This window comes from Phodopus roborovskii, unplaced genomic scaffold (assembly GCF_943737965.1).
Source record: "Phodopus roborovskii unplaced genomic scaffold, PHOROB, whole genome shotgun sequence".
Classification (NCBI taxonomy): domain Eukaryota; kingdom Metazoa; phylum Chordata; class Mammalia; order Rodentia; family Cricetidae; genus Phodopus; species Phodopus roborovskii.
The window spans coordinates 115678-139269 of NW_026126683.1; the positions used below are offsets into that span (position 1 = coordinate 115678).

The 23592-nt window shown below is 39.8% G+C and overlaps 1 protein-coding gene across 1 annotated transcript in view; it reads left to right on the forward strand.

Annotated features, from left to right (window-relative positions):
- Positions 1–23592, forward strand: part of LOC127214209 (cyclin-dependent kinase 14-like) — a 251280-nt gene that overhangs the window by 115071 nt on the left and 112617 nt on the right. The window contains exon 5 of the mRNA XM_051174609.1: positions 2700–2748. Coding sequence (XP_051030566.1) covers positions 2700–2748 — 49 coding nt within the window. The remainder of the gene's footprint in view (positions 1–2699; positions 2749–23592) is intronic.

The window sequence follows — 23592 nt, forward strand, 5'->3', positions numbered from 1 at the left end:
ATTCCATAAAGATTCCCAATGGGAACTCAGCATATCTGGTTGGTTCAATATATTAACACTTGCCTGCCTTCATTTCCCAACCAGAGTGTGCCACACTCAGTCTCACAGCTCAACGTTTGACTTTCTCAGCACTTACACATTTGAAATCCAGCATGTTCATTTTCCTGGTGGTGGTGTTGGTGCACTGAATGGCGGTATTGGCATTTAACTGTCCATCTCTCTTGAACTAGAGGAAATGTAAGATCCAAGAGGAATGCTGTCTTTTCTGTCTTGCTCATTCCCGTATCCTAGGCACCAGAGCCATCTACGGAAAGTGATGTGGAGCCTATGAATAAAGGAATATTTAGAGTTTGTCTGATGTTTTCTTACTATAACTCAGGCTCCAGAGTGCATTTTTGTTACTGTTGTGTTGATGCATGTTACATACTTATTTGAATGAATTTGGGGTGTATAATTCCCAACAACATGAAATCATTTCCACCATCCATATCTAGAACATTTCATCACCCTAAGAAGAAGTTCTATACAGTCAATCAACACCCTGCTCTGCAGGGGCTGGAAATGTTCCTCTTCTTTCTGTCTTCGCTTGATAATTTGATCACTTGGACTCATTTTGGCATCATTTTTATGTTGAAGTAAAGTTGTTGCTTAAGAATTTCATAACAATTTGCAAGTAAATCTGGATATGTTTTAACAATGGACCATTTGCACAAGTAAACTCAGATGACACTTAACATAATTCCAAAATCAAAAGCCTTTGTAAAATATACTTAATACATTATGTAGTTATTTAATATTAAATGAAAAAATGGAATAATTTTATTTTATCGTCACTTATGTAAGGTAGCCATTTATATAAGACAAATTCTAATAAGAAAAATAAGTTTTTTAAAAGAAAACATGAAGTACTGTGGTTAAGATAATACAACACTACTGGGTGGTGGTGGTACACCTTTAATCCCAGCTCTCAAGGAACAGAGGCAGGTGGAGCTCCGTGGGTTTGAGGCCAGCCTAAGTGAGTTTCAGGAAAGCCACAGAAGTTACACATAGAAACCCTGTCTCAAGAAACTTAAAAAAAAGAAAGAAAGAAAAGATAATACATCAGTAGCATAAACAGATGACCATGAAATATTCTGTGCTCTGGTGTATTTTAGACCTCAGAATAGAGTAAAGGAGTAATTTCAAATTGTTGGAGAATGATAATAGTTAGTGAGTAGCACATACCTACCATCATTGTTTGCCATCTTTGAACAAACAAATCAAGAGCTATGCAATATTAGAAATTTAGTCACATGCACATGCGTACATGTTTAACTACAATAATATGTTTTGAGAAATTGTTCAGCGATTTTTGTTGTACTTTTTGTGTGACTATCATGGAGTGTTCTTACACAGACCTAGACAGTATAGTTTTCTTTGCTGGACTACGTGGTATAGCTTATTGCTCCAAGGCTGCATAACAGTTACATGTTACCATACACAGTATTTGTGTATCTAAGTATACACAGAGAAGTATAGCAAAAATATATAGTACAAAAGTAGTAAATGATGTACACCTGTGTGGAACACTTACTCTAAATGGAGTAAGTGTGAAGGCTGATGGCATGATCATCCACTGTTGTAGACTTTACAGTACACTGCACTTCAGCTGAACATCTATAAAAGCTAGTTTTCATTCTTTAGCAATAAGTCATCTTAGCTTATTCTAGCTTTTATACTTTAAATTTTTAAGATTTTAAAACCTTTAGACTTATAATAATACTTAGCTTAAGACATAAGACATTGCCCTTACATTAAAAGTTTTTCCTCAGACTTCAGCAGATTTGTTGTGGTCCTTTGTCCTCTGGAGTGCTATATATCTTTAAGACAATTGTATATATTTTCATAATGTGTTTGGGATATTTGCTGCACATCCTCTTTAAAAAGATAGAAACACATACACATGAGAGAGGGAGGGAGGGAGAGAGAGATAGGTAGACAGAAGATCCATATGTGGGAAGAGACATATCAAATCTAGCAACTGTACTTTATCAGGGGTGAAAAAAGAGAAAGTAGTTGAACTTACTAAAATTAATTCTTTGTCCATTGTTTAACTCAGTATAATTTTAATTTTAAAAATCTCATAATTGATTTACATAAACATATACATCATTGAATGGACACAGGTAGTCTGGCTTTGAACATGCATGACTACCATGTATACTAACGTCAGAGATTCAACACTGCTACATTTGCTTGAAGATACAAGTTTGTCAGCAAGTTTCTCTTGTCCAGTGTGCCGATATTCTTCTGTAAAGCTACATATTGTTCTGAAACTGTAATATGTACTTACTTTTTTAATTCATTCATTAATAACTATGAACAGACTAGCTTGTGAAAGAAATCACACTGGGCTAGATAACAGTATTTCATTGTTGTCAGGGTCACGTTCCTCCAGTTTCACTATTTATAAACTACTCTATCTAAAGGGTATGGTCCTTCTATGCCCATGTGTAACTACAGTCAAATCAAGCAGAGTCTCTTGACAATGCTGACTGTTCTTGAGTGCGGTGGTGCATGGCCTTGAACCCTCAACTTGGGAGGCACAGGGAGCGAGGATTTGCTGCAAGTGAGACTCTTAACGGGTTATCTTCTTCAACAGACTTGTGATGTATACATTTGATAAATAGATTGCTTATTGTTTTTCTCTTTTATTTCAGAACGCTTTACGGTGTACAGCTCTAAAAGCCTCAGACAAGCATGGAATAAGTAAGTCTGTACACAGATGGTGCTCCCCTTCCCAAATCTGAAACTTGCTGAGTGAGTTTGTCACAGCATACTTCCTCTATTCACTGATGTATCCATCCATTCACTTAAACACAAATTAATCCTTACTGCATACCATCTACCATGTTCAGACAGTCAATAGCCAGTGTATTTGGGTTCTTTAGAGCAATGTGGCATTGTATGAGAATTGTAAATTCTAGAATCTACTGTAGTCCATCTTGTAACTAAGTGCTGGGAAGTATTTAGTATTGGAAGAATAACACAAAATACACTATAGTAACAGATTTATAACAAATGGTATGAGGACTATTGCTGAGTTAGATAAAAATAATTTTTTTTCCAATTAACCTACTTTCCCCCTCTACACCACACTGGGGAGACAGGTAAATGAATCACTTAAAGTATATATACTCTCTTTTTTTCTATTTCTCTCATTTCATCTGATCTTATTGCATGAAGGTTGGTGTGATGGTTTGAAAGGTTGCCACACTGTCCTAACAACTTTAATTTAATCCCCAGAACCCACAAGAAAGTAGGAGGAGGGAATTGGCTCCACAAAGCTGTCCTCTGACCTCTACATGTAGTCGTCCACAAATACCCACATACATGAGAATAACTAGTAAATAAAATAAATGTATTTATTGGTTTGAAAAGCTTGGGGTTTACAAGTCATCCAGGAGTCTTGATTACATTTCAACCTGTTAGCAGATCACCAGGAGTTAGGCCAAGTTGTCCCCTTTTAGCTTTTACGTCACATTTCAAATACCACACTGCAGAAAATGTAACTGTAACTCCTTTGATTAAGTAAACTATCACTCATTCTAACATGTTATCTGTAGAGAATCTGGTAGAACAGTCTTTGTACCGATGTGACATTTTAATTTGGGTCATTGCTGATTATGTCAATAAGAGGAAAAATTTTATATAAGAATGCATTTAATCAATGCTGTCAGCAGACACGGTAGGCAGCTGATAGTGAGAAAATCTTAAGATGAATATATTACATTCTGCAATAATTTAAAGATTTAACCATATTTCAAAATTAATTATGTATTTAGGAAAATGGCTGGTATGATCATTTTTGCCTCCTACAGATCTTTTCTTAAAAAAATAATGCATGTAGCTATTTTCATTATTAGTGTATGTGCATTGTACAAAGTGATGAATTCCATGATACTTTTCTTCAAATGTATCATGTATTTTCTCTCTCATTGTTCATTGATAGATAGAGTTCCGTTGTATTTGCATACCACATTTTCTTTATTTCTTCATGTATTGATAGACACCAAGGTCAATGTCTTAAGTTGGCCGTTATGAACCATGCCCTGCTAATCACAGCACAGCAAGCATCTCTGTAGTAGGCTGACTTGTATTCCATTGTATATGTTCCTGAGTGGAATATACCTGGCTCATTCATGCTCATATACTAGCTGTTCTCAGCAATTGAAGGCTCACTCAGTTCCCTGGGAGGCACACCCTCTTCAGGCTGCATTCTGAAATTAGTCCTTTTGCAGGAAGGTAGGTGGAACTGGAAACATCATACTAAGCAAAATACATTAGTCAGAGAAATAAATATGGCATGTTTTCTATTATATATAGAGGCTAGATTTTGTACAAACCCACAAATAGCATAAAAGTAGAAATGTCACCATTCAAAAAGGAGAAAGAAAGAACTACAATCTGGGAAAATAGGAGAGAATAGTGTAGGTATGTAAGGTAAAGGACATGATATGTTTTAATGAAGATATGAAATCCAATAACATTGTACAATGTATATATGTACTAGTAACTATTTTTAAGTTGTAGAATTTTTTTAAATTTGTAGACAATTACTGAACTGAAACAATTGATGAAATAGCTTGTACTATATAATGGACTTAAAATTATTTTCAAGAATTCAAATTATTTGGTTAATAATTATGGTAAGCTAATCCCCAAACAAAAACAAAAATAGGTTGCTGCTCAAAATTAAGTAACAATATTATTAACATTAAGTTTCAAAATTAAGTAACAATGCCTTTAAAGGTAGGCATTGTCGGATCTGTGGAAACTTTGGGGGATGTTAGCCTGCCAAAGAGAGCAAAGGTTCCTTGAGAAGGAGAACCTTCAATCTAAGTAGCTGATCACAAGTAATCCAGCTCACATATGAGCCACATCTGGCCTGGGTTACACCGGTTAAAAACTGCCACATCTGCCCTGGGTTCACCAGTGGAAAACTACCCTGGGTTACATCAGTGGAAAACTGCCACGTCTGCCCTGAGTTACACCAGTGGAAAACTGCCACATCTGGCCTAGGTTACACCAGTGGAAAACTGTCACATCTGCCCTGGGTTACACCAGTGAAAATCTGCCACATCTGCCCTGGGTTCACCAGTGGAAAATTGCCACATCTGGCCTAGGTTACACCACTGGAAAACTGCCACATCTGCCCTGAGTTATACCAGTGGAAAACTGCCACATCTGCCCTGGGTTACACCACTGGAAAACTGCCACATCTGCTCTAAGTTACACCAGTGGAAAACTGCCACATCTGCCCTGGGTTACACCACTGGAAAACTGCCACATCTGCTCTAAGTTACACCACTGGAAAACTGCCACATCTGCCCTGGGTTCACCAGTGGAAAACTGCCACATGTGCCCTGGGTTCACCAGTGAAAAACTGCCACATCTGCCCTGAGTTACACCAGTGAAAAACTGCCACATCTGCTCTGGGTTACACCAGTGGAAAACTATCACATCTGCCCTGGGTTACACTGGTGAAAAGCTACCATATCTGCCCTAGGTTACACCAGTGGAAATCTTAGCTGATTTCACATACATCAGTGGCCTTATTTGGGGCAGTGGTTGGAAACAGGGTCTTTCTGTGTAACAGCTCTGGCTGTCCTAGAAATCACTCTGTAGAGCAGGCTGGCCTCAAACTCACAGAGATCACCTGCCTGTGCCTCTTAAGTGCTACCATGCCCAGCTCCATAGGTATAATTTTATCTTCTGAATTTTTTTAATGTTCTTTAATAATGTAACAGTGGTAAAGGAAGATAACAAAAGATACAGTAGATGCCCAAATTGGAAAGCCAAACATAAAGAAAAATATCAGTTTAAAAATAAAAATGATCATCACTAAAGGAAAGGAAGCCCCTTTCTTCCTTCATACTAAAAATGCATGATCCAGGAAGCTCTTCCATCATAAAGGGGGTTGGGGGCTAAATAGAGGCAAATCTGAATTTCATAAAATTATGTCCTGTTTTTTAACTGTCCAAAATAGTCCATTTTATTTCATTGGAATTATGAAGACTCATTCTATTTCTCTTGTAAATCTCCCTATTTATACTTTTCTGACATTGGCACGTATGTGCAATCCACCAAGAATTTCAGCCACTTAAAAGATTTTTTATTATTTTGGCTGGAGAAAAGTCCTAGTGTATATGCTCCAGCAGGGAGAGAGGGGTGAGATTCCAAGAATTTGCTTGCTTTGGAACTTTTTAACAGCTGAACAATCTGGGAGGTTTCAGAGTTTTGAAATGGGAACTAAGGATAAACCACTAAGTCACAGAAGACACATCTGGAAAATCCAGCTCATGACTGGTAAAGTGAGGTCCAGGCATACCAAATGGATTGAGGCCAGCTTCTCCCTGCCCTTCTCTGAGGCTGCTCCTGCAAGCTTCTTAAGCACAATTGGATTTCACCTAAGAGTGCATGTAGTTGGTGTTTTTAAACATGCAGTAAATACAAAGGCACTGATGAAGCCACCCTTGAGCATGAGAAAACAGAAAAGGAAACACCCTGTGGTGCTTCTGTGTCCTAACCAATCCACAAGCCCGAATTTGGAATATTTAGAACTAACCCAATTTTGTGCTCTTGAACATCCCTTGAATATTTTATCCAGGTCCATGTTTAACCTCCAGTATGTATTTTAAAAATGACCTCTAGGTAATGCATAAAGCATGAAATAGGAGGTAAAGTAACATTGGTGGAACAAGCTTTCACTTTGCACGTTTCTGTTAGGGGCAATCCACTGTTTTTCTTGCCATTGTATCTGACATGGTGGGTCATTAAGATTTAGATCAGCTCCTTTCAAGAAATAGAAAGGTCATCTTTTACACTCTGCCATGCTCAAAGTTGATTTAAAACTACCTGATAAAACAATACATGGTAAAATAGACTAGAGATGTGCATTTCTTGGCCAGCATAGAAATATAATGAAGGTAAGAACACTATCGGTACACTAGGGGGAGCAATTGAGTCAAGCCAGATCTTAATATCATCCACTTGAGCATTTTGTTCACTGCTGATGACTTTTGTTATAAATCTATTTACTTCAAAGTAGCAGTTTTAATTTATCTAGTGCCTGGAGACTTTCTTTCATAATATTTTCAAAGAAATTATTTTCTGCATCATTGATTGGCTTTAGGGTGGGGGTACTTATTGGGGTGATCAGCTCTAAACCAGACATTTTGAAATGCCATCCTCTCTTAATTTGGGGATGGGCTGTGTTTGCCAGCTGCCTATATCTGTGAATTTAAGTACATTCACAGAAGGATGTGTAGCATGTAGTTTCTCACCACATTCTTTTCCCTTGAACATGTCGTCTTCAACACATAAGCAAGCAGGTCTCTTGTTTGGCCTTGGACACACATATGTGGTATGGTTTCAAGGCCCAGAAGGCTCCCCTGCTTGCTGGAAGGCAGGTTAAAGCAGTTTCTGGGGACATTTGTTTTCATGATAATGAGTCATTAGTGCAGTTCCTCAAAGCTTTGTGTGAATATTTGTTAGGGTGATTCACTCAATCCCTTGACTCCTAGGAGTTTGCAGATGGGGAGTACAGAAAAGAAAGGGAGGGGGGCCATAAAGAAGGGTGTTGTAGGGGATCCTGGCAGGTGTCCTAGAAACTCAAAAAAAAAAAAAAAGGTATAATTAAGCTATATGTGAACATACAGTTGGGACAGTTTTCACAAAGAGAAATCTCTAATGGCCTTGTTGATTACTGATAAGTAACAGCAATATGAAAACAGGGTAGAGGCGAATGATTGATACAATTGAAAAAAAAAAAAAACAAATCCCAGCTTGGAATGTATGCACAGCTGAGTTTTGTAAAGGGACTGTTGCACTGTCAGTCCAGTTGTCATATGGACTTGAAAACAACCTGGTTCTATTTCTTCTTAGCACATCTCTGGGTCGAAAGATCTCTTCCAAAATTAATGTCCTTAGTCTGGACTTCATTCAGCAGAAGAAGCAGGAAAGGGTGTCAGGGAAAAGAAGTGTCTTCAGCTTTCTGAACACCAGCTTATGCCTTCTGTGTACCATTACTGGGGAGTGTCCTGTGGTGGGAGGAAGGTTGGACTTATAACAACTAAGAGCAGGGGTTGATAGCTCTGCCAACCACCCACTTACTTCCTGCAAGTGAAACTCTTTACCTACTCCACCAACCCTCATTGCCCTGAGGGACTTACCCAGTTACTTTGTGTTGTAGCCAGGTTTCTTCTCTCTCTCTCTCTCTCTCTCTCTCTCTCTCTCTCTCTCTCTCTCTCTCTCTCTCTCTCTGTTAGCAAAAATCTATTCATATTAACTGCTCCTGTGGTGGCCAAGGGTAGGCCCCATGCTGTTTGTTATCTGCCAGGTGGCAGGTTTTGTTCTTCTGACAGACAGGAAATAGCCATCTTCTCTCTTGCTAATTGGCAGTACGTGCCAGGCTTGAGAGTTGGCAACAGTCATTGTTTTTCAGCCTTTGGATTATGTATTGGCCTCTTCATCCAAAAGTACACAGACCTCTGGTGTGGTTAATGCCACCCTTCTGCTGGGCAGCTCATTAAGGAGGAAAACCCCGCAGCATTTTCTGCAGCAGCCCCGAGCTCCCAGGGGCAGGTAGGCTGACAGGAGAGGCCTTTCTTGAACTGTGCCCTGAGAAGATTCCAGCAGGGCAGTTCTGCGTCTGCCAACACAGAGTGGGCATTTATATTCCCTAGCCACTGTATCAAGGGGCCATGGGTGTGTCTATAAATGTTATCTCACACTTCTGTAGGGGAGAAATCTGGAGGTACCTAGCTACTTCCACAGAAGGTAAAATCTCTAATGGACTGATTTGGCCTCCCACCTAGAGGCTCCTGTGGAGAATTTTCTTTCAGGCTCATTCAGGACATTAGCAGCTAAGTTCCTCCTGTGTAGAGAGCGTAGGCCTCTCTGTTCTTGCTATCATGGGATGGGAGCATCAAACAGCTCTTTAAGACTTCCTGTATGTTTACTCCCATTACCGCCTCCTCCTTCCAACCAGCTCCAGGTCTCACTAACTTTTCATTCTGCCTCCAGTGGGGAAAATCCTCTGTTTCAAAATGTTTCTATTATTAGGTTGAGACTACCTAGGAAGCCTGGATTTATCTCTCTGATGTGAGGTAGGTAACCTTGGTCACAGTGGCAAGCTCTACCTACCATGGTAAGTAGCCTATTGACGGCCTAGAGGAATTACTAGTAAAGAGGACGTCTTAGGAAGCCATTCTGTTTACATGAAGATAAAGGATTCCCTGTGTAGTCACGAGCCCTGGGTAAAGCAGAGTAAACCCAGCCCTAGCCAGCTCAGACATAATCCACCCTGCCTGGTTCAGAAGAGATACGTCCAAAATTATGCACGAGGAAGGAATCAGTGTCTGTTCTTAGCAGAGAGTTTTAAAAGAGATTATGCTCAGGAAGCCTGATGATAACTGAAAGTTTGACGTGACATTTCTAAACCCACTATCAGAGCCATTGGAGTGTATGCTTTGGGAACTCAACTTCAGTTTAATTTGAATTTACTTAACTGATATGCAGAGTCATGTAGTTAGTAGCTACCATATTGAGCAACACAGCTGTTAACCTGTATGTGAAGTATTCATTTATTAAATGTATACCAGGTTTATATAAGCATAATGTCTAAATGACACTGCATTTTGTACCTAAATGTCTGGAGGTCTTTCTTTCTTCTTATTTCCCACCTCCATTTTTACTTGTAAACACTCTGAGAAGACAGTAGCTTGGGAGTACCTGATGAGAGTGACAAATCTGCAGGGAAAGACTATCAAAGAAAATCCAAAAGACAACCCTCCCCCACCTCTTCCCTCTGCAGGTGCCATGCCCCCACACATACACACACAGAGGCTCTACCTATACAAGTACTCTCTTCCATTCTTCTACTGTGGTCTCTCTTCCTCCTGCTTCCCATTCCTCTCCCCCCTCCTTTTGGGAGCTGGTAGGGGTTAGACACACAGCTCTCTACCCTTTTTGAACTCCCTGAAGAATTCACCTCTCCGGTATAGTTCCAATTTCCATGATCTCCCTTCATTCTGCTCAGAAAATATGGCAGATGCCAGTTTCCTGCTCACCACATAGGAAATGCTATCGACGAGGGCTCCATTTTCTAAGTAAATCCCCAAAATCAAGTACCAAATCCCTCTCACTGTGCCCTCAGGATACATATATTCATATGTAAACTTTAGAATGCCAAGAATTGTCACTATTCATAATGTCACACATAAACAAAAATGCAGGGTTTTTATTATTATTATTACTATTACTATTATTATTATTATTATTTAGAAGTTGCTATAATTTGATTCCTTCCCTCAACACTTACTTGTAAGGAGTAAGGTTTTTCCTCCCACCACTGGTCTTGTCCCGCCGCTGCGCCAACCCCTATGAACACAACAAGACTCTGTATTTGATATAATTCTGTTGGCCAGGTACTAGTTTCTTATAGGCTAGCTCTGTCTTAATTATTAACCCATTTCTGTTAATCTACTATTTCCACATGGTCTCATCTTACCGGGGAGTGGACCCGGACCTCTGTTCTCTCCAGTCTCTCCATGTTGACTCCTCCTTACTCCTTCCTCTTTCCTCCTTGTCTCCTAGTCCCGCCTGTCTTGCTTTCCTATTGGCCAACAGTGCTTTATTCATTAACCAGTATGAGAAACATATTTACAGAATGACATCTCCCATCATCTCCTCTTTTCTGTCTTAAATAAAAAGAAGGGTTTTAACCTTAACATAGCAAAATATATAACACAACAGTTATCAAGTAAGAATCACAGTTAACAATATTTAGTCCATTAACATTTAGCATGATTTAAAGAAAATATTCCATCATCTATCCTATCTTTGTGAGTCTGAAGTCCTATATATAACTTATCTTTAATCCTAACTAGGGAAAACTATAACCATAACTATTTGTCTTCAACTCCCTCAAAGACCACAGAAGGATAATATATAAACTCTAGAAATGACAGAGACAACTCACTACCTGGTCAGTCCCTGAAGTTCTTTTGTAATCTCCCATCTTCAGCCCATAGGCCATAGAGTGTCTGGCAGACTCTTCAGCAAAGCAGGAAATTTTAAACTGTTTTCTTGTACTGGCGGTTTGTCAGTCATTTTTCTCTGTGTCCTGAAGACTGTCTGGCAGACACTTCCATGAAGCAGAAACTCTGTAGCAATGTCCATCTTGAATCAGCAGTCACTTTTCTGTGGGTCCTGCATGTCCAGTTTATACAACATAAAGTCAAACAGTCCAGACAAGATTAGTATCTTGTCCAAATGGCTAGTCTTGCCATATTGGAAGTAAATTCCATAACGAGTTTCTTCAATGTCCATCTTCCTTTCTCCAACGCAGATGGTGTTGCCAGGGCAATTGTGCCTCATTGTCAAGAAAAACCCTAAACCATTTTAAGTACCATATTCTGTAGGTCTTTGAAAGGTTTGAAGAATGGCTATCTATATCAAATACATCTCTGCATATCTAGAAAACCTAATTCACCTAGCTATAAGTTTTGACTATTATAGGTAACTATCTAAAATCTGTACTAAATTATACATTACATTTTTAAATGAGCTATATAAACACAATACTTAAACAAGGGGAGAAATATACTTATCACAAAATTGACCTTAAATTTGTATCAATAAATGAAAATCCATTCCAACAAAAAGTATTCATATCTGTACCATAATGCCCTTCTTACCTTTAAAAAGAGATTGGTTGTGGTCATCAACCATTTATAACCAACCCCATTTAAATGAAAACAAACATTTATAAACAATATTTGGGAATTTGGGCATCGTTCTTTCCAAACTGCTTCCTACTGGTAGGGGGTGCTGTCATGGGAATCCTTAGAAGACACAGAAATCCTGACTATAGTCTGCAAGGCTGCCTTGTTCAAGCTGTTTTGAATGTTGGATCACCAGGAACGCTGTTTCAGTGGGTCTGGCTTGCTCAAACCACATTAGTCTGGAAGGAATCCACGGCTTTTTATTTTCAGTGTAAACAAAAATAGAAATCCTTTTCCCCAGTAACTTGTCCTTAGACTTAAATTTTGAAGTCAAAGCATTTTAACATATATAAATTGAATTAATACAGCAGCATTTCCTTTAACAGTTGTTGTTTCCATAGCAATCAAACAATACAAAGACAATATAATACTGTACAGTATCCAGATTCTCTCCATCTGTGGCTTTTTTATTATTCTGTTTCTTTTCTGTTTTTTGAGACAGGGTTTCTCAGTGTAACTCTTATCTGTCCTGGAACTGACTCTGCATACCAAGTTTACTTGGAAGTCACAGAGATCTGCTTGCCTCTGTCTCCGGAGTGCTGGGATTAAAGGTGTGTGCCACCACATCCAGCTGCTTGCTGTATTTTTAAAAGCATTTTATTTATTTTTCTTCCAAGTCTACATATTTTTTAGAACACATTGTAACATTGTAAACCTTTAGTGTTTTGTGTGTGTGTGTGTGTGTATCTGTCTTTACTGTAAATCTTTATCTTTTTTTTTTTTTTTTTTTTTTTTTTTTTTTGTTGCCATGAGTCTTTTATCTGGTAAACAACAACATTGCTAAAATGAAAGTCATAGTTGTTTCTTCCACGGTTTACCGCCAGCACTGAGAGCTGTGCTCACTGCCTTGGTCTGCAATGCCATCCAGCAGCATGTTGCCGGCTTGGAGATGTGGTCATTGCCATTGCCAGCTCTCATACACACCAATGAATTGTTAGCAGAGTTTCTTAAAAGCTTTGCGGTTTTTTGCCGCTTATGCTGAGTCAAGAAACCTCCCTTAAAGGAGCCGTGCAAATGTCTGCTTGTCTCTTGCAATGCAGAGTTCAACCGAGAAAAATGCTGCTACCAAGAAACCTTGCTTGCCTCTGTTCTTTTGTTTCTAACATCCTTTTTTAAGCTTTTGTTAAATTGTAAGTGGAAGTTCTTATTAGCCATGTAGGCACCATATGTAAGGAGTAAGGTTTTTCCTCCCGCAGCGGGTCTTGTCCCACCACCCCCAGCCCCAAATAACGTACAGAGACTATGTATTTGATATAATTCTGTTTGCCAGTTACTTGTTTCTTATCGGCTAGCTCTGTCTTAATTATTAACCCATTTGTGTTAATCTATGTATTTCCACGTGGTCTTACCAGAGAGCCGGCTGGCATCCTGCTGTCTCCAGACTCTCCATCTTGACTCCTCCTTACTACTTCCTCTTTCCTCCTTGTCTCCTAGTCCCTCCTATCTTCCTTTCCTATTGGCCAACAGTGCTTTATTCATTAACCAGTATGAGAAACATATATACAGAATGGCATCTCCCATCACTTACTGGCACACTTTTCTGTTGATTAAGAAATGTTTATGAATTTAGTGAATTTTTCACTCTCAAAATGATCAAGAATATGGCTAAAGATGTTTTTAGACAGTGGTATTATCTTCTGTAATCACTAGTACCCATACACCCCTCTTTACCCTACTTGGCTTTGATAAAACATTGTGTCTCCTCCATTAGGGGGCTTCCTGTGGGAATTCGCCTCCACTTACAATGAGGATACAGTTACTAGACTGTGTTGTTGATGCAGGTATCTATTATCAGTTGTGTGCATAGTGTCCCTACTTACCTAAGAGTATACAGCCAACAACTGTCACCAATACTAACCAGGAGGAAGCAGAGAAGAGGAAGAAAGGCTGCACATCCAATTTTTGTCACAAATGGCTAGAAAATACCTGGAGCCAAGACCACCCTAGGTGTCATCCATCCACTATGAGCCCTGCGGCATTCAGGAAGCTGACTAACCTCTCTGAGCTCTGCTGTTGCAGGTTTGAATGTAAATTGCCCAATACCTTAATGGCCTCAGTCCCTATTACCTTCCATTGTGCTTTTCAGTGCTCTGCCCTCCTCTGCCAGTCAGTTTAATTTAGTTCCAAATAAGCAATTTTCCTTGAACATGGATGCTGCTTTTAGGCAGGTCCCCAGGCAGCTAGAATGTCCTTCCACCTTCCCAGGGGACATGCTGAGCTGCCTGAGCACCATTTTGTTTTTCTTGTAAATACTTGCAGTTAAACAAAATTCTATCTCCCCCAACAGTTCCTTCCTAAGAGTGATATGTTAACAAATAGCATTGTACATAATTAATGAAAAACTGTGATTTATCCTAAATCTTGAAATACATCTTCTAGACAGTTTTCCCAATTAGACTGACAGAAACACACATACAAATCACTGTTACCAAGTTCAAATGCCTAGTGATTTTTCTGTGGTGCCCTGAACACACAAAAGGAGAGGAGACCTTGGGTCAGATGTAAAGATCCTGGGTATCCTCACTTGATCTGTTATTTCAGGCTTGGAACTGAAAATAATTGTCTTTGTTTCAGATATTTAAAATGCAGAGAGTAGGTGACTCATCTCTAGCAGCACAAAGAAAGATGACTGGGAGCATTGCTTTGCTGCCTTTGTCAAGGCCGGAGAGGCAAGCAGACAGGATTCCCAAGGCAGCTGGCCTTTCTCTTCAGACTCTGAGGGAAGTCCATACCCTGAGGCACCAGTCCCATGCTTGGTGTCTTATATCCACCATGCTATTGACTGAATTGGTTGATTCTGTGCTTTTACCAACAACAACAACAATGCATTATATACATATGTTTTCCAGTCCATTCTTTTTTGTTTTGCTTAAGAGCATCTATATATAATTTCAGCATTTGGAAGATGCCAGAACAATTTACTTGATACAGTTGATCTCGCTCTCTCTCTCTCTCTCTCTCTCTCCTTCTTTCCCTCTCTGCTCTCTCTCTCTCTCTCTCTCTCTCTCTCTCTCTCTCTCTCTCTGTGTGTGTGTGTGTGTGTGTGTGTGTGTGTGTGTGTGTGTGTGTGTGCATGATTACTCATTCTGCAGACAGCCTATACATTAAGAAAAGTAGGATGGGAGAGGTTGATGGCTGCCTCTCTCCTTGCTGCATTGTTGCACTGCTTATCTTTGTGTCTCTGCATATAAAATCTTTGCTAGTTCTCAGCTGCATTTAATCCCTGAAGACTTGATATACAAACATCATGCCAAACAGAGAACTTCCCTTAAATTATTCAAATCTCCCCATAAGTGATTTCCCACTCTTCCTGAACTGAAAAACATTTGATCATAAATTCAATTAAATCAGCCATCATCTTTGTGATGTTTGTCCAAATAAATCCTTTAGTGGCTAAACTAATAACTACACCAGCTGTGGGGCATGGAGAGGGAGGGAGGGAGGGAAGAAAGGAAGGAAGGAAGGAAGGAGGGAGGGACAGAGGTAAAGAGGGAGGGAGGAAGGGAGGGAGGAAAGGAGAGAAAGAGGATGGATATGTATATGGCATGGCTATTGGAGAAGAATCATTTCAAAGAGGCGGATTTAGCTCCTTCCTTAGGCCAGATTTTAATCACTTTTTTTTTTTTTTTGGCATGGGTTTAAAAGCTGAGACACTGAAGGGTGAGGTAATGTATGTTGCTTTGGATTCATTTGTTTTATGTCCCCATTTAGAGCTGAGTTTCCACTTACTGAATTTTAGATCAAAACAGACATTGGTACTTTGGAGATGTTAGTACCCGCTGTAAAACCACATCAAGCTTCCTTCCTCCTTGGTCTTCTGTACCCTCTTCTCCTTCCTATTTAAAACAAGGCAGGAATGGCTGTCAACATGCTTACAAGTTTCTTTAAAAAAATAATAATAATAAAACACCATTGGACTATAGAGCTACTTACAGGTTTTCTTACATGTGTCAGCTGAAGATGCAAGGTATTTTTTTTTTTAAGCTTTACATGTGGATTGCTTCTTACCTTGTTCACAAATGCTTGAAGACATGCAGGCACAACCACCCGCCCCTGCCTGGATTCCATCCATCTTGTCTTTACAAATCCATCTTGCCTTTACAAATAAGTTCAATGAATCAGGCTCCCGCTGAACTTTGCATTTGTTCATGTGGCCTGTAGAGGGCAGCATGTTCTGATAAAACAATGCAAAACCAAAACAAGGGCTGCAGGGCAGCTAGTGAGGTATTTCTGGAGAAGAGGTAAATAGCTATGCTTTGTTTTCTCTACCAAAGTGGTTAAAATTTCTCCAGTATAGAATCCAGATGGCTGCCTGCTTAGATTGTGTATCCTTGTTGATAAATTAGTCTACTTTTAGGAGTGGACTCAGATATTATTTTACAGGGTACTTAATGAAGGAACCCACCACGTCTTGCGTGTTTGCACCTGGGTAGTACTAAGCACATCAGTTTATTTACAGATGAAATGAATACAAATAGCATTGTCCACCTCTCTCTCTCTCTCTCTCTCTCTCTATATATATATATATATATATATACATATATATATATGATTGTAGTAAAATTACGCCTAGTAATTTTTTTCTATCCTAAGAATTGTACTGTCCTACATCCATTACTTTGAGGCTGTAACCACCAAAAGAATCCTACTGTCTCTAAATAATAATGAGAAAGAGTTCACTTTATTGTGGTGTTTAGCCTACAACAGAGCTTCTTCTTTGTCAGCCCACACATCTGTAGGGTGTGGCCCTAACCCAGGGCTATACTCTCTGCTACCTGCCACGTTCTTTGTTTTCTTAACCCCAGCTCCACTGTTCATCTAAAAAGTGAGGATGTGTCAGTGCAGGAACCACCCAGTTCCTTTGGGGACATTTAGAAATGTCCAGAAGTTGCATCAAGTATTTAAAGAACTAAAGTGGTCCTATCCAGTGGGTCCTTAGGCACTGCTGAAATCCCTATGTCTCTCCACTGACACCAGCTACATGTAGCTGTTAGACAGCTTAAAATGTGACTGATGCCTTTGCTCTGAGGATTTTGTGAGATCTAATTGTTGTTCAATATTTATGGGTAGCAAGAGTGGCCTCTACATTAGGTGGTAGACCACAACATAACTTCTGATGAGCTCATAGCAAATGCTTAGCAGAATGTGTTAGGTGGTGGATTAAGTTTTTCAGCAAGTTAACTACTACCCGGGTTTTCATTTCCATACATACTCATGTCTCACATAGCTGCAGACTTAAATTCAAACCCCTGACTCTGCCCCAGGATTTAGTTTCTCGCAGAACATCTGAGATTTTCATATTTCAAATTCTTCAGTTTTGTTGAATGTTGGATGTATTTCTCTTGGGTGTCTGGAATGGTCTTTCAGAGTTTGGATTCTAGCCACACTAATTCTGGGGGTGCTGGCTGACTTGTATTCTAAGCCTCATCACCTATTTGTGCTAGGCTTCCAAAGCTAAAAGCAGAACTTAGAGAAGGTGATAAGATGTGCATAGAAGTTTAACACATGTTAGCATATTTGTAAGTTGGTTGTGTGTTTATATATGGAACAGCTATTTATACCAATTATAGATAAGGCCTGCTGTGTATGGTTCTGATATAATATCAATATTCTTTGGGAAGTTTCCTTGTCAGTTCCTGAGTAATCAGACAACATTTTTTTTTCCAAGTTTTAAAATGCTCCCATACCTTTACAGAAGAGCTAAAAGTACATTTCTTCAGTTGAGTACACTGTGCCTATACCATTGGCCCTAGACCTTCAGAGCTGTGGTGGATAGCATCCCACCTTCTCCTACCTCATGTAAAGGCATGCCTGAAAAGTTGGGCTTCCCTTTAAACACTGCCTGCATTTCTGTGACAGGTCCTGTGCCTTTGGTTTCACAGCCTTCTCCACATGAGAGGAATGAAGGGGCGGTTGGTAGTGAGACTCTTGTTTAATAAAATCTGTGTATCCCTCTACCTAAGAAATGAGGTACGGAACTACAGGACACCTGTGTTTCTGTAGTAATGGCCTTTCAGAGTGGCCTTCCCTGTGCAAAGGCAGATGCCTACAGTTCTGTGGTTGGTAGGTTTTCTGTTCATAGCCGAGGTTTCATCTGCAGAAAAATCATTCTGTGAAAGTCTCAATGATGTAACAAACACTTCTGTGTTGGGAATAGCATTTTCTAATTCTAGCACTTTAAGAATGTGATGTTAATGGTGCAAAAGGTTCAAAAGTAAGACATCAAATAGAAGGATATTTGACACCAGCAGGGCAGAAAGTACCAGTTCTTCATTCTTCTTCATAGGGTAAGCTTAGAATAGGCTCTGTAGATGTATTGCCAAAATGCTCGTCTTAAACTATGCAGCCTCGTCTTGGTTTTTTATTGTTCTGGGAGTGGCCGCAAAAAAAAATTGTACAGAATATTTAACTCTTAACTCTATTTTTACACACAATATTTAACACCATATTTCATGCATGGAATCTTTGTCCCATTCCCTACCCTTACGTTTCTTCTTATCTACCTCTCACTTTTCTCTCCCAAATTCATGTAATATTTTATATACACATTTATTTCTATCTTAGCCCTTCCAATTTTGTTGTTTTCAATTTTGTATGTGTGTGTGTGTGTGTGTTTCCACATGCCAGCACGTGCATGCAGAGGTCAGAAAATAACTTACGGGGACTGATTTTCTTGGAACATCTGAGTACTAGGGATGGATCTCAGGTCACCAGGTTTGGTGGCAAGCTGAGCCATCTTGCTAGTCTTCTGTTTGTTGTTGTTGTTTTTGTTTTGTTTCCATCTTGGAATTGTGTTGTGATATTTTTCATATTAATTTTAAATTGACCGGTGAGTTGGTTCCTGTCACATTCCTTCCACGGAGGTATCATTTGAGACAAATGCTGCAGCCCTGAAATAGTCTTCTTATATTGTCAGATGCACCGGCTGAATTTTTGCATCTGTAAATATAGTGGAGAATAGCATCCTGTAACCTTGAGACCAGCAGTTGCCTTGGTTGTGGTGGGGGTGCTTGTGCCACGGGCAGCTGCAGCTCACCACAACTGCAGCCCATCATAGCTGCACCTCACTTCCCCTGTAGCTGCAGCCCACCATTGTAAGGAGTAAGGTTTTTCCTCCCGCCGCCTGGGCTTGTCCCGCTGCTGTGCCAGCCCCAGTTAACACACAGAGACTCTTTATTTGATATAATTTTGTTGGCCCGTTAGTAGTTTCTTATCGGCTAGCTCTGTCTTAATTATTAACCCATTTCTGTTAATCTAGTATTTCCACATGGACTTCTCTTACCGGGGAGCCGGCCGGCATTCTGCTTTCTCCAGACTCTCCATCTTGACTCCTCCTTCCTCTTTCCTCCTTGTCTCCTAGTCCCTCCTATCTTCCTTTCCTATTGGTCAACAGTGCTTTATTCATTAACCAGTATGAGAAACATATAAAGAATGACATCTCCCATCACACCATAGCTGCACCTCACCATAGCTGCACCTCACCATAGCCGCACCTCACAATAGCTGCAGCTCGGCACAGGGAGAGCATTGTCTGCAGCACTTTGCTTGATTCTGAAATCAGCTTCCAAATGTTTCCCTCACGGACACATCTAAACCCCTCTTACACATTTTATTTTTCTGTCTACAATTATCTTATAACCCCAAGAACAGGTTCCTAATGCATTTCTCATTTACTGTGTTAGACAAGGCAGAGCCAAGGCACACAAGACTGGTACTGTGGGTTCAGGATGTAAGACAGTGTACACAAAAATCTCAGTGGCCAAGACATAACATTTCAATGGAGTGACTTTTTAAAGAAATTGCACATTTTTGTACTGCCTAGCATCGTCTGGTGGGGGGATTCCCACGGTGAGCCTTATCCATTGCACTCCAGGTGTGCTGGCCCCTGAAAGTTCCCCAAATGAAGGAAGCCTGGCTGTATAACATGTGGCAGTTGGGGATTGAGTGTCATTTTCCTTGGGGCGGGGGGCGGGCATGAACTTTTTGTGTTTTCCGTGCTTTCTATTAAACTACAGTTTTATTAGCACCTCTGCTAGGACTACAACTCTTCTTCACAAACAGCAACTCCGGGGAAGTAGTGGAGCACTCGGCCCATTTGACTACTGTGTGAGGCCCTGAAAAATGGCAGATGACACAGGAAACAATAAGGAAGTGTATTGGAGGTCATGGTCATGCCTCAGCACATTTAATGAATTGTACTTATCACTATCTCCATGTGCTTGAGAGTGTGCAGCAAGGTTGCTGCTGTCCGAGATGTGACCTTCTAGAGCTGTTGTTCTCAACCTATGAGGCAGGACCCCTTTGGATTCCCATATCAGGTGTCTTGTATATCAGATGTTTAAATTACAAATCATGGCAGTAGCAAAATGACAGGAGGTAAAAAAGAAATAATTTTATGTTAGGGGGTCACCACATCATGAGAACTATTAAAGGGTGACAGTGTTAGGAAGGTTGAGAACCACCATTCTAGAGAAACAAACAGTAATAAAATAAGGTGATTTCAGAGGGAGGTTGGTACATAAAGAAAAGAAGACAGGCAATGTAATTAGAAGGAAGCACGTAGGCTGGCCTGCTGCCACATGAAGGCACCAGTAACAGAGCTTGTCACATAAGGGACTCAGTGACGACTGTACAGAGTTAAGGGAGTAGGAGAAAAGGCCATTGGTCAGTGAAGAAAGAAGCCAGGTGGGGAATGGCCTCAAGGGCAGTCGTTTGGAATTTTAGTTTACTCACCAGGGAGTCTTGGAAGTTATGTTTTTCACAGTAAATTTTGCTCTCCAGAGTTTCTCTTAAGGAAATAACTAAGTGAAGACTGGAGGTTGAAGGTCCTCATGACCATTTTGTAGATTAATGCTTTAAAAAAAGACTTGGTCCTAGACCATGATGATTGCCCATCACGTAAAGATGTCTACTGCTGAGCTCTCTCCTGGAACCCATGTGGTGGGAGAAAAAACAACTAACTCTTGAAACTTGTTTGCTGATCCCATACCCCCCCCACCAAATAAATAAGTCAAAATGTAATCAACATTTTTTGAAGACTTCACACTGACTTAACCAGGATTAAGGGGATAAGGGTATGGGTTTAATATGTCCTAGCTTATGAACCCAGTCAAATATTATAAAGCATTGTTAGGATAATATGTATAAAAACACAAAACCAGTTTCTCTTTAAGTATCAAAAAAATTGACCAAAATAAGAAACTGACTTCACATTACCATAATAACTATTATAATGTATTTGAACTATAACTAAAATATTATCTACAGGATGGGCATAGTTTTGTCATGGTGGTAGAATTTTCAGGCATTTAGCTTATAACTTTATAATTATTTTTATTTTTGTCATTTATAAGGCCAGACTATTTAACTAGTATAGAGAAGTTTTGTAGATGTCACGGTCTGTGAAATAAATATTAGAAGTGGTTGATTGATGTTGTTACTTTACTACTACTGATTTGGACTTTTGCAAATGGTCCGAATGGCAATTTTAGGAGCTATGCATATACACACACACACACACAGAGAGAGAGAGAGAGAGAGAGAGAGAGAGAGAGAGAGAGAGAGAGAGAGCCAGCCAGCCAGACAAACAGAGAAAATATATGTGCCACCTATCTTTGGTAATTATCAAGTTCAGCAGCTTCCACAGTGGCTCTCAGTGACCCCTTGGGTCTTCTGATCTCCTCATCTGCCATTGTGTGTCCGATGCCATACCACATCACCAAGGGCTAGTTTTGGTGGCCGGTAGTGTGCATTGGGAGTTGACTGGATACTAATTCTAAGCTTATCCCCACTTGAACTCTCTGTTCATTGGCTCGGCTACATCACGTGTCCAGATCTGTGGAGAGGTCCAAATGGTGACAAAGGCCTCTGCCAACAGACATGTAAATGAGCTACATCAGAAAATAGGACAGGACAGTCTTTCAGGCCTGAATCTGAGCCTCCCAGATAAACTGCCCCCAGGTTTCCAACACTAAGGAACTATGTGACATAACAAACATTTGTTGTTGTATGTAGTGTAATGTAATGCCTTCAGCAAACAAGGTGACATTGTGTAAAGGATGTAGATAATTGTCTTTTGTCTTAAGGATTTTTAATTCCACATTTCCAGGCCCTGTCAGGTCTGTAAGGAAATAAACACGAAAAAATTCTGTGGAGTGTTAACTGCTATCTATTTCCCCTTCTTTTATCAGGACCCAAGATTCACCAAAGCTGATAGAAATTCACCATGCCTGCTTTAAAGGGTGGCAGCTAACCATGCCTCCTGCAGGTCAGGCTGTGGATGGTGGTTTCATTTCACTCCATTTGGCTTAAGCTTGTAAAAGGCATTAAGTGAAGAAACTGATCTATTTGTTAGGGCATTTATTGTATTACTGAGTTATATTTTCAGTTCTCAGTGAACGGTTTATTGAGAACATAAACTTTGAAGAGGTTTTGTTCAGGATTACAGATTTTTTTTCTTCCTTTTTGGTGAAATAATACCCCACAAAATGAGGCCTTTTAGGAGCTATTTTGAATACTATTTAGAGCCAAAGGACACACTGTTCCCTTCTGGTAAGGCAGGTTTCTGCCTTCACAAACTCCTCTGCGGGTGAGATTTGTGACTTCCAGGGCTTTGGAAACAGCTACCATTGCTGTGCACTCTTTACCTCAAGCAGATGTGGCACTAAGTTGTACAGTGTCTGCAGAGCTCTTATGTTGGAAATGTTCTCGCTGACCACATAATCTGAGCTAAATATTTATAGCTGATCTATCTGAAACAGAAGCCATGTCTAAAATTCAATATGCATTGATTATTTTTCATAAATGAAGATTTAGGGTTGAATTCTCAGTTCCATCTTATCATGGAAAATAAAGATTATCCACTTCAGATGAAATTAATCGGCCACTTTTAATTCACAGGAATTGGCTAATCTGGTATAAATATCAAGAGTATCACTTGGTTTAACATGCACTGGGAATTTATTATGTTTCCCTCTCAATTCCCTTAAGGATTGGTGAGATAGGTGAAATGGTAAGACATCTGTAATCAGTGTAAGTGAGTTAAAGCTAAGAAAATGTCAGTTTTCACAGCAACTCTGTGAAGTAGAGGAGGCTGTTAATCCCATACTGATCCACATCCAGATGAGATGATGGGAAGGGTGTGAGTCCCTTGATGTCCTGGAGGTACCAGCAGAATTTCACATGGGAAGGCCATGTGTTTATCAAGATCTAATGTAGAAGTGGGGGAATGACTCTAAAGAAAACAGCATTGCCTTTTCCAAAATAATAGTCTGATGTAAATATAAACTCATAGAGCCTCTTGACAGCCTCATCAGACCTGCACAAGTTCAAACCAGCAAAATCTCAGAGGGAGAAGAGGAAGTAGACAAAGCCCCACCCTTATTACAGTTAAAACCTGCTGAGAAGGAGGGGGGGATCAACTTTTTCCAATAGAATGTCACCAGGTGTGTGAATCATACTCAACATACTCAAGGGCAGGCCCCTTACACATAGGAGTTGTTGGCTAAAATAAACACCATGATTGTTTTGTGGTCTTGTTCTGTTTTGTTTTGGTGGGCTTTTTGTTTGTTTGTCTGGCTTTTTTTTTTTTTTTTTTTTTTTTTTTTTGGTCTTACTGTTTTTTTGTTGTTGTTCCTTTGCTTTTTTATTTATTTATTTTTTTCTTTGAGAAAGAACATGAAGTTGAGTGGGCAGGGAGGAGGATCTAAGAAGTGTTGAGAGAGGGGACACAATATGATGAAAGTACACTTCAAGGAAAAAAAAT